Genomic DNA, 16,776 nt, shown 5'->3' on the forward strand with positions numbered 1-16,776 from the left:
GGAGTCATAGGAAGTCTCAATGTCTCCTTGGGTGGATGAGATAACTCCATGTCGGCCAAGTATTCAGGAGTATACTTGGAATCAGAGTGGAGATCCAGCTGAAGAGCTTTTCCCATGTCAAAGACGAACCTGGCAAAAGAGGCAGACTTCGAGGTTGAGGCACCTTCAGGAGAAGGAGTGCGAGACTGAGGGACTACCGAATAGGAAGGAGAAGCCTCTCTGGAATACTGAGAAGGAGGCTCAGAGTCCAGGCGCACAGTGATTGAGGAAGCTGCACTACCTGCGTGAGGAGGAGTTAGTGAGTGTTTGCGCTTCAAAAACCTCGATGGTGAAGTCCCCGGAGTTTGAGGGACAGAGTGGGTCAAGGCAGAAGGAGAAGGCTCCTTCGGAGGAGGTCTCGATGGAGGAGTCTTCGACCTTGATGGATTGCGAGGAGAAGCAGCCGGTGTAATAGCCTTGTGAGACTTATGTTTAGATTTAGTAGAAGTCTCAGTAGCCTTGGATAAACGAGGCATAGAAGACTCAGTATCTAGAGGAGGAGAGGGTTTCTGCTGTAGAAAAGTCTCCTGAGGAAGCTTGGAAGCGAGATGCCTCGAATGCCTTGAGCGATGTCTCGATTGAGGTGGAGGAGACTGTGTCCGAGGAGTAGGTGAAGAGTCACTGGATGAGAACCGGCGAGACTTCCGAGGCTTGCCTCGAGGTGCTTCTACAGGAGTCTCAGACTGCTGCTCAGGCTGGCTCATAGGAAGCAGGGTTGAGGACGGGAGGAGTTGAGCCATGACCGAGGAAATCTGAGTGGTCAGAATGGTTTTCAATATGTCCTCGAACATAGGCACTGAGACAAAGGGATCAGGTCTCGAAGGTGCAGCAGTGCGCTCCAAGGAGGGCAATCTCGAGAATGGGGGTTAAAACCCGATGGTCAAGACTACCAGTCCTGGTTACAAGAAAGAAGATTATATCAAGGTAAGAACCTACTCTTTCCATTTTTGTTGTAGTTCCTGTTTTGGACAATTTTAATTAAATCCAAGATAGGCTGAAATGATGTATCGATCTTGAACAATTGACTTGTAATCACTTTTTGAAACTTAACAGATGAAAACCAAAAATATTATGATTTAGTTAGTCATTAACACAAATATCCTAGAAAACATTGTCTTGAATTCTGGAGAACCACTGAAGGTTGAAAACAAATTTAGGGTACTTGGGAGAACCTTGTGTGAATTATTGGGAGTCACCCTAGATAATAAATTAACATATCACTACCATATTAGTTCAGTAGTCCAGCGTTATTAAAGATTACAAATGATTAGATCACTTGCTAAAATATTAGATTCCTCTTCGTTAAATATTCTAATTCATTCTTTAGTGATATTATGTATTGATTATTGCAATGCCCTTTATAAAGGCATAGCAAAAAAAGGACTAAGTCGCCTTTAAATAATACAAAATACTGCAATAAAAATTATATTCAATGCCAAAAAGTACGATCACGTCTCCCCCCTACTATGCAAAGCATACTGGTTGCCTGTGGAACACAGGGTTAGCTACAAAATTATACTACTCACATTTAAAATACGACAAAGTAACCAACTGGATTTCATTAATAACCTATTTTTTTTTTAAGTTCATGAAATGCTTATTGAATTTTCAAAGCAAAACAGAAAGAGTACATTCCACATTGACATCTAAAACGCTTCGCTCCATGACACAAAACCTTCTTGTAGTTACATCTTTAAAACAAATAAACAGTATAAGATCTAACAATTTTGCAGTAAGTACACATTTGGGAAGAAAAATCTTTGATCCACTTTAAAACAAACTTAAAAACGTTTCTGTTCCAAGATACATATGACACATAAATGCTCTTGTAAGGGCAAAACCCCCCCCCAAAAAAAACATACCGACTGTAGAAAGCATCCTTTTTTCCCTTAATTTTTGTTCTCTTTCTTTTGAAAAACATTGTAGTTCTTCCCCTCCTTTCCCATTTGTTTCTGTTCATCCCGTCAAATTTATTACGCAGTCTATTTTAATTGTCTTCCTCATTTTATGTGACACAAACTAATTTTTATTGTATACCGCTGAGAAGTTTGAGCGGTATAAAAATTTTTAAATAAACTTGAAACTTATAACAAATATTTTTAAGCTAAGGCAGTGTTACTCAATTAGACCACATTTTAGCTTTCAACACTATTGAATGAGGTTTTAGGAAATCATATGTCCACAACTTGACTATTGCAATTTTTTATATGCAAGAATTACTATTGAATTACAATATTAATTGTAATTGATGCAGAATGTGACAGCTAAATTGATATAATTCAGACAAGTATGATAGGGCTAGCCCTTTTAATGATAGATTTGTTTTGGTTGTCTGTAAAGGCAAGTGTTAATTTTAAACTAGCTTGTTTGGTTTCTAAAATATTACAAGGTGCTATTTCTTCTTACCTTGTTTGCTTTCAGCTGCCAAACGCTCTCTTCACATCTTAACTCTATTTAATTGAAAGTATTTGCTAAATAAAGAGGCTCATTTTAAAAGTATTCTAGATCACAGTTCTTCAACTGCCGGTCCGCAGACCGGTGTCGGTCCGCAAAAAAATCTTGCTGGTCCACGAAGGATTCGGGTCCCTGCCGCAACAAAAGGTGCCGGTGTCAGCTGACTTGCAACTTCCTGTTGCCTTCGCTGTGCCGGGACTCCTGCCGCGTATGCTTCCTGCCTTGTCTCCGCACTTCCAGACCAGCAGCGGCAGCTCTGTGTGCTTTTAACTTCGGCATAGAGCTGCCCCTAAGCAGTAGTTTAGCGCGGTTTCATGAGGCAGCCTCAGGGCCTTTGCTAGGCCGGCCCGCTTCGATGATGTGATGTGGGCCGACCTAGCAAAGGTCCTGAGGCTGCCTCATGAAACCACGCTAAACTACTGCTTAGGGGCAGCTCTGTGCCGAAGTTAAAAGCACACAGAGCTGCCGCTTGCCTAAAGACTCTTGGGCCGCTGAAGAAGGGCAAAGAGCAGCTGTCCTGGAGGTTTCCCTTCCTCTCACCTTTGCAGGTCCCTTTTTTCCACCTTTTTTTTTTTCTTCAAATGGCAACGGGCCACAGCATCGACATCAAGTAAGTTCCACTGTTCCTTGCAAGCGGTTCTGCTCGGCCAAAGCTTCCCCTCTGACATGAGCCACCCTCAGGGGAAAGAAAGTGACCCGCAAAGTTGAGGGGAAGGGGGGCAGATGATGGAAGTTGGGGGGGGGGGAGAGAGAGAAGGGGCAGATGATGGAATGGAGGAGATGAGAGAGAGAAGGGGACAGATGATGGAAGTGAGAAGAAGGGAGAGAGAGCAGAAGGGAGTCAGTTGAGAGGGGAGAGCAGATGCTGAATGGAAGTGGGGAAAGAACACATACTGGATAGAAGGAGGAGATAAATAAAGGGGGAAGAAAATAGTAAGATAATGGAGGGGTGAGGAAAAGGGGTGACAAGCTGTGGGTAGACACAGTGAAAAGAGAGAAACAGGACTAAATAGTAAGAAAGAATTTAATTTAGATGGAGGCAGAAAATAGAGAAGGAAAACCAGAGAAGAAAAGGGAAGAGAGAGCAGAGAACGATATCAGATCTGAGTGGAGGAAATGAGAAGAGAGAGATGCTAAAAACCACAGGGGGGAGGGAAGGACAGAGATGCCAGACCATGAGGGGAACAGAAGGAAGATGATGGATGCCAGACCAAATTGGGGGGGGGGAGGGGCAGGAGGAGAGATGGCAGGGAAAGACAGACAGTGAATGGAAGGGGCAGATGCTGGACTGAAGAGACAGAGAAGGTTATCATGCCGCTGTACCGGGCCATGGTACACCCTCACCTGGAGTACTGCGTCCAGCACTGGTTACCGTACATGAAGAAGGACACGGTACTACTCGAAAGGGTCCAGAGAAGAGCGACTAAGATGGTTAAGGGGTTGGAGGAGCTGCCGTACAGCGAAAGATTAGAGAAACTGGGCCTCTTCTCCCTCGAACAGAGGAGATTAAGAGGGGACATGATCGAAATATTCAAGATACTGAAGGGAATAGACTTAGTAGAGAAAGACACTATTCACCCTTTCCAAGGTAGGAAGAATGAGAGGGCACTCTCTAAAGTTGAAAGGAGATATGTTCCGTACAAACGTAAGGAAGTTCTTCTTCACCCAGAGAGTGATAGAAAGCTGGAATGCTCTTCCAGAGGCTATTATAGGGGAAAACACCCTCCAAGGATTCAAGACAAAGTTAGACAAGTTCCTGCTGTACAAGAACGTGCGCTGGTAGGGCTAGTCTCAGTTAGGGTGCTGGTCTTAGACCAGAGGGCCACCGCGTGAGTGGATGCTGGGCATGATGGACCACTGGTCTGACCCAGCAGTGGCAATTCTTATGTTCTTGGGGCAGACGCTGGATGGAAGAGAGTGAAAAGGCAATGAAAGCAGAAACCAGAGACGATAAAAGGTAGAAAAAAATAATTTTATTTCTATCTTGTGATTCAAATATATCAGATTTGAAATATGTATCTTGCTAGACATAACTGGGGAGTGCAAAGCCCAGGCAGTGCTTCTTTAGCTTCCAGCTGGCTTAGGGCTGGCTGGTCTCTGACCAGGGGGCAGTTGCCCTAGTTCCACTCCCCTAACACCATTCCTGTCATGTGTGACTGTGGTATTCTGTTACATGATATTTGTGTAGCATTCTGTAATAATTTGGCTTATTCAGTTTTCTTGATAATAGAGGGGATATATGTGAAGGGGAGGGGAGATAGGGGTTTTGTTGATCTTTGCCCTGTATTATTTGTATTTATAAAATGACAATTGTATAGAATATTGTTTCTTTTTATACTTTAATAAAATATGTTCAATATAAAATCATAACTATTTGAGGCTTGTGCGGATGGGATCAGATGGTTTGTGGGACCGAGCTCGCGGGGACGGGGCGGCAATGGTTTTTAAAAAAAATTTCAGTCTTAGTAGTTTGCCGGTCCACGAAATAATTATTTTATTTCCGCCGGTCCATAGGTGTAAAAAGGTTGAAGAACACTGTTCTAGATAACACTTTTAATTTTCAAGGAATAAAAAGTCTGCAATTCTCTTTCCTTACAGCTTAGGATGGTTCCTTCATACATTTCTTTTTGTAAAATGTTAAAATCTTATCTATTTTTGAGGTATTTGGGAAATTTAATATATATTGTTGAATGGAAATATTTATATTGACTTCTTTTGAATTGTACTCAGCGTATAAATATATGGGATAGAATAGAGGTGAATACAAGTGTTATAATTGTAATTACAGTGGAACCTTGGTTTATGAGCATAATTCATTCCAGAAGCATGCTCGTAAACCAAAGTACTCGTATATCAAAGTGAGTTTCCCCATAGGAACTAAGAGAAACTCGCTTGAAACGTTCCCACCCCCCCCACCCCCCGAGGCCAGCGGTGCTGCTCTACCTCCCCGAGAACCGGCATTGCTCCCCCCTGCTCATGAAGGCCCCCCTGCGTGATCCACCATTCCCCCCGCGATCCGGCACCCCCCTCCTGCTCACGTCGCCCCCCCCCAGCCACAATCTGGCATCCCCTACACACACATCCACCCACTCGAACACATTGCTTACCCCCATCTGGCACCCGGCACCGGCACCAACACATCAGACATTCCGGTGCCGGTGGCCGAAGATCTGCCGTCTTCTTTTTGCTGGGCCTTGAGCATCTGCGCATGCTCAAGGCCTTCGAGTTCCCGCTCTCTCCGAGAATCTCCAAGAGAGCGGGAACTCGAAGGCCTTGAGCATGCGTAGATGCTCAAGGCCCAGCAAAAAGAAGACGGCAGATCTTCGGGCACCAGCACTGGTATGTCTTGTGCGTTGGTGTCGGGTGCCAGATGAGGGTAAGCAATGTGTTCAGGTGGGTGGATGGGTGCGTGGGGGATACCAGATTGCGGCGGGGGAGGATGCCGGATCGCGGGGGGGAGCGCTCGTAAATCGAGGCAAGGCGTTGATTTTGCGAATGTTTTGCTCATCTTGCAAAACACTCGCAAACTGATGCACTCGTAAACCAAGGTACCACTGTATATGGGAATAGTGTGGAAGGGTATATGAATGGTATAATTTTAATTTGAGTTTTCAGAATATCCACAATGAATATGCATGAGAGATTGACATGCACTTCCTCCTTGATATGCAAATCTTTCTCCTACATATTCATTGTGGATATCCAGAAAACCTGATGGACTTGGTATGTCCCAAGGACTGGGTTGAGAATGCCTGGTCTAGGACAGTGTTTCTCAACTCGGTCTTGGAGTATCCCCTTAACAGTCAGGTTTTCAGGATATCCACAATGAATAGGCATGAAAGAAATTTGCATATAATAGAAGTATATACAAATCAAGTTTATGCATATTCATTATGGATATCCTAAAATACCTGACTGGCAAGGGGGTACTCCAGGATTGAATTGAGAAACACTGGTCTAGGGGATATAAAGAAGAATGTTAACCTTTTGTCTCTTTGCTGTGAATAAAAATCAATTGTTGAATGTTTTTCTTTTATATAGCCACCGATGTCTAATGCCAGAAAAGATGTCATTATGCAGGCATTTAGGAAGTTAGACAAAACTGGTGATGGTGTTGTAACAATTGAAGACTTAAGAGGAGTATATAATGCAAAACATCATCCAAAATATCAGAATGGAGAGTGGACAGAAGATCAAGTTTTTAGAAGCTTTTTAGATAACTTTGATTCTCCCTATGACAAAGATGGACAGGTGAGTAATACATTCTAAGAAGAAAGCTTATCCCAGGACAAGCAGGCAGGTATTCTCACATATGGGTGACATCATCCGACGGAGCCCCGATGCGGATGCCTCACAAGCAGACTTGCTTGAAGGAACTAGAAGTTTTGAGTCGCCCGCACCGCGCATGCGCGAGTGCCTTCCCGCCCAGTGCACAGGGTGCGTCTCCTCAGTTCTTAGTTTTCCGCGGAGCTGCGAAGTCCATCTTTTTGGCTCTCTCCGGTAACTTCGTTGTTCGTGCCTTCTCTCACCGCGGTTTGTGTTTTATTTTTCTCACGAATCGCTGTGTTATTACTTTTCTTTCTTTAAAAAAAAAACTGTTTCCGTTCGTTCGTCCGGTACAGCCACTTGGCCACAGCCTGCAGACTTCGACTTTGCGTCGGCTGTATTTTTGTCTATGCCCCGGCTTGTTACCGGTTTCAAACGGTGTTGCAAGTGCAAGCGCACGATATCTCTCAGGGACCCTCACGGACGCTGCCTCAAGTGCCTTGGGCCGAAGCATCATCCTACCTCGGGCCTGCCTTGCCAAACACTTAAGCCTCGTGCTTTTAAGCGTCGTTGCATCCTGGTGGATAGCCTCTTCGAGATGGAGTCTACTAATCCCTCGACATCGAAGGTGTCTTCGGCCTCGACCCCTGTCGAAACCTCTGCCTCTACTGCTTCCACCTTGAGCCTCATCAGACTTTCGTCGTTTGGAGCGGCTCTTGATTCGACACCCTCTGCTGCGATATCTTCTCCTGTCTCCTCAGGTCAGATAGCTCAGCACCCGGTTCCGCCAGTGGTGATTAAAGTGTCGAAGCCTTCCAAGTTGAAACACTCTCACACCACTGTGCGGGACCCTTCAGCCAAGGCAGATGGGCAGGTTTCAGACACGGTACCCTCCTTGCCGGCTTCGTCCCAGACCTCTTTGGAGAAGCAGATTATTAAGGTCCTTACTAACATGGGACCCACACTGCTCACTCTTCTTCAGCCTGGGCATATAGCAGTCTCCCGCGAGGTCGAGCCGCCTTTGCCCCGGTCTGATCCGCCACACTCGATGCAGGGAGCGGAGTCTCTGTGAGTGTCTGGTCTGGCTTCCAAGCACGAAACGCATGGAGTAGATTCTGTGCGAGTGCGTCGACAAGATACCTCACACTCTACAAAGGCTGTCCAGTCTTCGAAAGTGCTTCGAGGCTCCTCTTCCACGCCTATAGATCTTCGATCTTCTGCTTCCGAGGCGACCTCTGCTCGGTCCTCGAGATCCAGGTCGAGACACAGTTCTCGACACCACTCGAGGCCTGCTTCGAGGCATTTTTCCAGGCATCATTCCTCGAAGCCTCGATCCCCTCTGGCCTCGACAAGACCACCAACTCCTCGTTCCAGGTCTCCGATGCTGGCCCTCGAGGATATTCCGATTTCCAGTGCCTCGTCCAAGTCTCCAGGTTCCTTCGCACCATGGTTTCCAGCCAGGCTTCTACTTCTTCGACTCCAGCTGCCTCGACGTCCTCGAGTCCTTCTCGAGGCCGTGCAACTGCAGATCAGTAATCTTTCTCCTCTTTTTTGAGACAGATGGCTGTGTACTTGAGCGTTCCATTGGACACTGGCTCTAAATATTCTAAAGAATACCTCGAGGTCATGCATCTTCCTCAACCTCTGGCTGAATCTCTTAAGCTTTCACTTCATAAGCTTCTCGATCAAACTTTTACTAGATGCATGGAGACTCCTTTTTCCATTCCAGCAGTTCCAGGAAAGTTGGACGCCAGATATAAAACGGTCCATCATAAAGGCTTCGACAACTCCCAGTTGTCTCATCAATCCCTGCTTGTAGAATCTTCTCTAAAGAGATCCCATCCTTCCAGGGTTTATGCCACAGTTCCTCCTGGCAGGGAAGAAAAAACCATGGATAAATTTGGACGTCGCATCTACCAGAATGCTATGATGTCTTCTAGGGTCCTTAATTATAATTTTTATTTTATCACATATTTTGAATTTCTTTTGTCTCTTTTGCCAAAATTTTTGAGTTACATGCATTTTGAGTTTCAACAACTCATTGCTTCTTTCTCCCAGTTACGTCTTCATCTTCTGCAATCATCTTATGATGCCTTTGAGCTCTCTGCCCAAGCAGCAGCTTGCTCTGTGGCCATGTGTCATCTAGCCTGGCTTTGCACCATTGATATGGACTCTAATCTTCAGGACCGCCTGGCGAACATTCCTTGTGAGGGCAATGACCTTTTCGATGAATCTATCGAGGCAGCCATCAAGAAATTGTCTGACCATGCTAAATTCTTTGCCTCCATAGTCAGACCTAAACCTAAGCCGACTCCTTCTAGGCCTGCACACCCTCCTGTTATCTACCAGAGGCGTTTTCCTCCAAAGTCGGCGCCTTACACTCGCCCTCCTTTGAAGAAACAGCAGAAACCTCAACCTTCTGCTCCACCTAAGACTTCTCAGCCTTTTTGATTGTTTACAACAGAACATAACCTCCACCGTTCTGTCTCTGACTCCCTTTCCACCTATAGGAGGTCGTCTCCATCATTTTTACAACAGATGGACGGTCATTACATCCGACCTCTGGGTACTTACCATCATAAGGGAAGGATACTCTCTTCATTTCACTCAGGTTCCACCAGAGCTTCCTCCAAGAGAGTATCCTTCCAATCCGTCCCAGACAGCCCTTCTTCTTCAGGAAGCTCAAACTCTGCTTCGTCTCCATGCCTTCGAATCAGTTCCCTTGGAACAGCAAAGCAGGGGGTTTTACTCCCGTTACTTCCTTGTTCCGAAGAAGACGGGCGATCTGTGACCCATTTTGGATCTCAGGGCTTTCAACAAATTTTTAGTCAAAGAAAAGTTTCGAATATTGTCCCTGGCATCCCTTTATCCCCTTCTCGAGCAGAACGACTGGTTATGCTCTCTGGATCTCAAGGAGGCCTATACTCATATCCCCATTCATCCGGCCTCCCGTCAATACCTCAGATTTCGGGTGGGGAATCTGCATTTTCAATACAGAGTTCTACCCTTCGGCCTGGCCTCGTCTCCCAGAGTGTTCACCAAGTGCCTGGTTGTGGTAGCGGCAGCTCTAAGGAACCATGGTCTTCAGGTATTTCCCTACCTCGACGACTGGCTCATCAAAGATTCCACATCTCAAGGGGTTATTGTAGCGACCCAATGAACTACCTGGTTCCTACAAAGTTTGGGTTTCGAAATCAACTTTCCCAAATCTCAACTTCAGCCCTCACAGAATCTACAATTCATTGGAGCTGTTCTAGACACTGTCCAATTCAGAGCATTCCTTCCACAACAACGTCTGGAAGCTCTTCTTCTGTCATACAGTGTCTTCCCGCTCTTCCATCTCAGCGAGACACATGATAGTACTTCTGGGTCACATGGCCTCCACAGTACACGTGACTCCTTTTGCCAGACTTCACCTCAGAATTTCTCAGTGGGCCCTGGCATCTTAATGGACGCAGGTTTGCGATCCTCTTTCCCGACACATCACAGTCACTCCTTCTTTCAAGAAGTCTCTCCGTTGGTGGATGCTCTCTTCCAATCTTTCCAGAGGCTTGCTTTTTCAACTGCCCCCTCATCAGAAGGTCCTCACGACAGATTCGTCGACCTACGCTTGGGGCGCTCATCTCGATGGTCTCCATACTCAAGGCCTCTGGACCAGTGCGGATCATCAGTGTCATATCAATCAGTTGGAACTCAGAGCGATCCTCAAAGCTCTCCATGCTTTTCAACATCTCCTTCACAACACGGTAGTCCTCGTCCGCACGGACAACCAAGTCGCCATGTATTATGTCAACAAACAGGGAGGGACGGGATCTGCCTCCCTCTGTCAAGAAACTCTGGAGGTTTGGGACTGGGCTAACCGTCACAACACCTTCCTCAAAGCTGTCTACATTCAAGGGGCTCAGAATTGCTTGGCGGACCACTTGAGTCATCTCCTGCAACCTCACGAATGGACTCTCCATTCCTCGTCTCTTCATCACATTTTCTCATAGTGGGGAACACCTCAGATAGACCTCTTTGCAGCTCCCCACAACTTCAAACTGCCTCAGTTCTGCTCCAGGATATACTATCCTCACCGCATTCACATTCCTCCTTATCATCTGTTTTGGATTATCTTTTGCACCTGTCCAACTCTGGACTCAAGTCTACATCCATTTGAGTCCATCTTAGTGCAATTGCAGCTTTTCATCAGCCTATTGACGGGAAACCCCTCTCTGTTCATCCAGTGGTTTCCAGATTCATGAAAGGACTTTTCAATGTCAAACCTCCTCTCAAACCGCCTCCTGTAGTTTGGGACCTCAATGTTGTCCTTTCTCAACTCATGAAGCCTCCATTTGAACCAATTGATAAGGCTCATTTGAAGTATCTCACTTAGAAAGTGGTGTTTCTCATTGCCCTCACTTCTGCTCGAAGAGTCAGTGAGCTGCAAGCTTTGGTTACTGATCCACCATTCACTGTGTTCCATCATGACAAGGTGGTTCTTCGTACTCATCCGAAATTCCTACCTAAAGTGGTCTCAGAATTTCATCTCAACCAATCTATCGTACTTCCAGTGTTTTTTTCAAAGCCTCATTCTCACCCTGGAGAATCTGCTCTTCATACTCTGGGCTGTAAACGTGCTTTGGCCTTCTACTTGGAACGCACCAAACCACACAGAACTGCTCCTCAACTTTTTGTCTCTTTCGATCCAAATAAGTTGGGACATCCAATTTCTAAACGCACCATCTCTAATTGGATGGCGGCTTGTATCTCTTTCTGCTATGCCCAGGCTGGCTTACCACTTCACAGTAAAGTCACAGCCCATAAAGTCAGAGCAATGGCAGCTTCTGTAGTTTTCCTCAGATCGACACCGATTTAGGAGATTTGCAAGGCTGCTACTTGGTCCTCGGTTCATACCTTCACTTCTCACTACTGTCTGGATACTTTCTCCAGACGGGATGGACAGTTTGGCCAAACAGTATTACAAAAGTGGCTGTGCCACTTGATCTCCTAAGTTGCCAACACTCCCACCATCCCATTCTGGTTAGCTTGGAGATCACCCATATGTGAGAATACCTACCTGCTTGTCCTGGGATAAAGCACAGTTACTTACCGTAACAGGTGTTATCCAGGGACAGCAGGCAGCTATTCTCACAACCCACCCATCTCCCCTGGTTGGCTTCTCTGCTAACTATCTGAACTGAGGAGACGTGCCCTGTGCACTGGGTGGGAAGGCACTCGCGCATGCGCAGTGTGGGTGACTCGAAGCTTCTAGTTTCTTCAAGCAAGTCTGCTTGTGAGGCGTCCGTATCGGGGCTTCGTTGGATGATGTCACCCATATGTGAGAATAGCTGCCTGCTGTCCCTGGATAACACCTGTTACGGTAAGTAACTGTGCTTTTTCTGTATTTCATGTAACATTGCAGTATAGACATTTGAATGTTGCAAAAGAATATTTTCTAATGACATGCAGATAGAGGGGTCCTTTTATAAAGATGCAGGCAAAGTGGCCTTAGTATGCCCTTGTCCTACACACTAAGGCCACTTTCTAACAATAATAAAATGGCTCAAATTTTTAGAATTAATGGCTACTAGCACGTGACCACTTAAACAAATTAGTGCATGAGCACTTAGCAACACCTATTTTGTAGGTGCTAATGGCTCACATGTTAATCATGTGCTAACTGATCAGTGCTGGCACACTCAGGGGAAGATTCTCAAAACTTAAACGTGCCTTTAACATTCTCGCTAAACCGGTTTCAGCAGGTTTAGCGTGCATGTGTATTAGTGGCGGATGATCAAAATAGTTTACCGTGGTCTCTTCCGAGTTTCCTAGTAGTCTCTGATTCTGCCATGCAAATGTAGTACAACGAGGTCATTAATATTAAAATGAGAACTCTGAGTGATTCTCTAACCTTGTCGTGCCATATTTGCGGCCAAAATTTGATGACAAGTCTGAGCTGTGGTAGTCTTACTTTCTTTTTGATGCTTCCTGTGCTCTTTCCAGTTTTCCTTGGTTTTGTCCTATTTCCATTTACGGAATGAATTCTTCTTATCCCCTATCACTTTCTTTACTTCTTTAGTTATCCACGCCAGGTCTTTTGTTCGGCTCTTTTTGCATCCTTTTCTAAATCTGGGGATATACAGATTTTGCGCCTCGCTCACCGTGTCCTTGAATAAAGACCAGGCTTGCTCTACAGTCTGCGATTTCTTTGAGCTGTTCCTAAGTTTCTTCCTTACCATTAATCTCATCACTTCGTAGTTTCCTTTCTTGAAGTTAAAAGTTGTCCCTGTGGTCTCTTCCCCTTCGATACTCCTACTTCAACTTTGAACTTGATCATATTGTGATTGCTGTTTCCCAACGGCCCCACTACTTCCACTTCTTTTGCAGGTCCTCTTAGCCCATTGAGGATTAGATCCAAAGTGGCATTCCCTGTCGTCGGTTCTCTGACAAGCTGCTCCATGAAGCAGTCCTATATAGCCTCCAGGAATCCGGTCTCCCTAGTGCATTTCGAGTTTCCAAGACTCCAGTCTATCCTGGGATAGTTGAAGTCTCCCATAACAATCATGTTACCGCTTTTGCATTCTCGCTTCATCTCGGCTTTCATTGCTTCGGTTTGCCCAGGTGGACAATAGTAGAGGCCCATCTTTATCTCGGGCCCATTCCTTCCCGGAATTTTAACCCATAGTGATTCCAATTTGTTTGTCATCACTGCTGTGTCCATTCTGGTCGAGTGTATGTTATCCTTTATGTATAGGGCTATTCCTCCTCCTTTCTGACCTGACCTGTCTTCGTGATATAGTTTGTACCCCGGCAGTGCTATGTTCCATTTGTTTTCTTCATTCCACCAAGTTTCAGAGACCCCAATGATGTCTAGGTTCTCTTTTTTGGCCATGACTTCTAGTTCTCCCATTTTGTTCCTTAGGCTCCTTGCATTAGTATACATGCAATTTAAGTCCTGCTATTTTTTTGCCTTCATTTTCTTTTCCTGTGCTACGATCTTCTTATCATCCTCTTCTCGATCTGTCAACTCTCTTGTTTTTTTACTGTTGTGTCTTCCCAGCATTTTTCCCACTCAGTATCCTCTCGGGATACCTTCTTCCGAATCGTCGACACTTGGTCGACTGTCAGCTTTCCCCTTTTTCTTAGTTTAAAGCCTGCTCTATTCCTTTCCTGGTGCTGTTTGCTAGAAGTCTAGTTCCCTCTGCGCTCAGGTGCAGTCCATCTCTCCTGAAGAGCTTGCTCTTGCTCCAAAACGTTGTCCAGTTCCTCACAAAGTGGAACCCCTCTTCCTCGCACCATCTCCTCATCTATGCATTTATTGACTGTAGATCCGTCTACCTCTTCACATCTGCCCTCGGTACTGGTCGAATCTCGGAAAACGCTATCTTCTGAGTCCTCATCTTCAACTTCCTTCCCAGAATCTTGAACTGTTCGATCAGTGCATTTCTACTGTAGTCTCTCCTGCTGACATCATTTGTCCCGATGTGGATTATCTTCCATCTCTGCTCCTTCTAGGATCTTTTCAATTTTGTCGACGATGTCTTTTGCTCTTGCTCTTTTGTTTTCTGGACTGGGAGGCAATTTTGATGGCAGAATGTAGATGCAAAATTCATCTGCTATTGCATTTACTCTAAAATGGGAGCCTGGATTAATCAAAGTAAATTTTTTGTTGATGGTGTTCATACGTAGTGGATCCAATTCCAGAGTTGCTGGCCCAGAAGCTAGTTGTGACCTATCTGTGGTCTCGGATCATTCTTTCCATTTGGCTCACTGCCACTGTCTGTGATTGCATGAATTTCATGTCTATAAACAGGCAGAAGCTCCAGAATCTATCATTTCCATTGTTTTTAAGTCTTGGTCCTCCCCTTATGAGCCATACCTAAATTAATAGGTGCAGGGCAATAGGTGAAGAGCATCCCAAAGGTAGGCACTTCATTGAAGTTGTGATTATTCATTTTCCACTGGACAGTTTCAGATTTTTCTGGTCACTTGGGGCTTTTGAGTAGTTGATGCAATACATATTCACAGTACAGATGGAGACCTTTTTCATATCTTCTCTTGTTTTCTGTGATTTGAGAGAAGTTGCCTTGCTCTGTTAATTATCATGAGCTCCGAGGCGAGTTGAAACTGTGTACAAGGATCACTGTGTAGATTCCTGAGAACCTTATCTTTTGTTTCAGAGTTACATTTTGCATAGTATTCAATTCTAGAGAATGACACAGGGGGACCATTTACCGCGGTAAACCGTGGTCACCGCAGTAAATCTGCAGGAATGGAGACATTTGCAACTGGTTTACTGCAGGAATGGGGACAAGAATTTTCACCGCCCCGCGGGAACAGGGACAAGACCTTTTACCGCCCTATTGGAGCGGGGAAAAGTCTTGCTCTGTGGTAAAAAAAAAATTGTCCCCATGTCAGACTCGGCATCTCCTCCCCAGCTGCTCTTATGCCTATTTTACCTTCAGGAGCCAGCCATGCCACAATGAAGACAGAAGGAACCCAAAACCAAAGCCTGAGACCAATGTAATTTGAAGAATAAAATTACCAGACAACAAAAAGTAGAAAAAAATTAATTTATTATATTTTGTGATTAGAATATTTCAGATTTGAAATATGTATCCTGCTAGAGCTGGTATTAGACATAACTGGGGACCGCAAAGCCCAGGCTGTGCTTCTTTAGCTTCTAGCTGGCTTAGGGCTCTCTTTCTGACCAGGGGGCAGTTGCCCTAGTTGCACTCCCCTAACACTATTCTTGTCATGTGTGACTAAATTATTCTGTTAGCTTGATTTTTCTATGTAGCATTCTGTAGTAATTTGGTTTGTTCAGTTTTCACAATAGTGGAGGGGATATTTGTGAAAGGGAGGGGAGACAGGGGTTTGCTGATCCTTGCTCTGTATTATTTGTGTTTATAAAATGACAGTTATACAGAATATTGTCTCTTTTTATACTTTAATAAAATAAGTTAAGTATAAAATCAGAACTATTCGAGGCTTGTGTGGATGGGGCAGGGAGGGGGACAGGGCAGGGATGGGGATAAGTTCACGGGGTATCATTCTCTATTAAATTCTACTTGTCATTACTAATGCAAAGGGTGATTAATGACACTAATCATATCTTTTTTTGGGGGTGGGGGAGAAGGGGATGATGTGCACCAGTTCATCTTTAATATGCTCAGTTAACATGCTCCTGAAGCTCAGGCTAATTTAAGTCTATATTAAACCTGCTTCCCCAGTTGCTACACACTGACTCTGAGGTTCATGAGGCTCTGTTTTACTAGTTGCCCTTGGTTTGGCTCTCCATCTCCAGTTCGCTATCTGGAAAAGGACTAGCTTGTTTCAGTAATAGTGTTGCAGAGATCAGTGTAGCTATGAGCCTATTTTGTATGCTGTTTGTGCTATATTGGGAAACAGATCATCGGTAAATCAAAATCATGTAGCCTGTCCCTAAGTTCCCACATCACAAGTGGAATAGCAGGAGACACTTGCTGGTTTATGAAACCTTAATATTCTTTCCAGTTCCTCTCAAACTTATCAGTAAGTGGCAGCCTGGGTTCTGCCTCTGGTGCTGGGGCAATGGAACTGGGTTCTCTGGGGGTTACATTTGAGACCTGCAGGGTGTCTACCTGCTTTTGTGGGTGTTGCCCTTGATCCTGCATGGTTTGGTCCTACATGGTTTGACCACTATTTGAAACGTATTTAGTAGTATGGGTTGTTGCAACACTGTTTCAATTGGGATTGGCACAAACTGTCAGGCTGTATTGCCATGGATGACTGGCCTTTGAATAAGGTGAGGCCTATCTGATCAGAGTATACTGTATGGGGCTATCTCTTTGAAGGAAAAGTCCATATAAGCCTATTTAGGCTAAGCCTATAAGCCTAAGTGCTCTCATGTTAAGTCTGTATTATCCAATTAGTAGTGCTCCTTACAATGTACTGACAGGATAACACTTCCACACCCATTCCCTTCCCATGACTCACCACTTCCTCAAAACATTAAAGCATTTTGTGGTAATCCTTTTTTCCTGCATTAAGCGC

At 45.0% G+C, this 16,776-nt stretch overlaps 1 protein-coding gene across 5 annotated transcripts in view; it reads left to right on the forward strand.

Annotated features, from left to right (window-relative positions):
* CAPSL (calcyphosine like) overlaps window positions 1-16,776 on the forward strand; it is a 62,367-nt gene that overhangs the window by 29,218 nt on the left and 16,373 nt on the right. For all 5 annotated transcript variants that reach the window (XM_033932838.1, XM_033932857.1, XM_033932851.1 and 2 more), the window contains exon 4: window positions 6,535-6,744. In XM_033932838.1, coding sequence (XP_033788729.1) covers window positions 6,535-6,744 — 210 coding nt within the window. The remainder of the gene's footprint in view (window positions 1-6,534; window positions 6,745-16,776) is intronic.

This window comes from Geotrypetes seraphini, chromosome 1 (genome assembly GCF_902459505.1).
Source record: "Geotrypetes seraphini chromosome 1, aGeoSer1.1, whole genome shotgun sequence".
Lineage (NCBI taxonomy): Eukaryota > Metazoa > Chordata > Amphibia > Gymnophiona > Dermophiidae > Geotrypetes > Geotrypetes seraphini.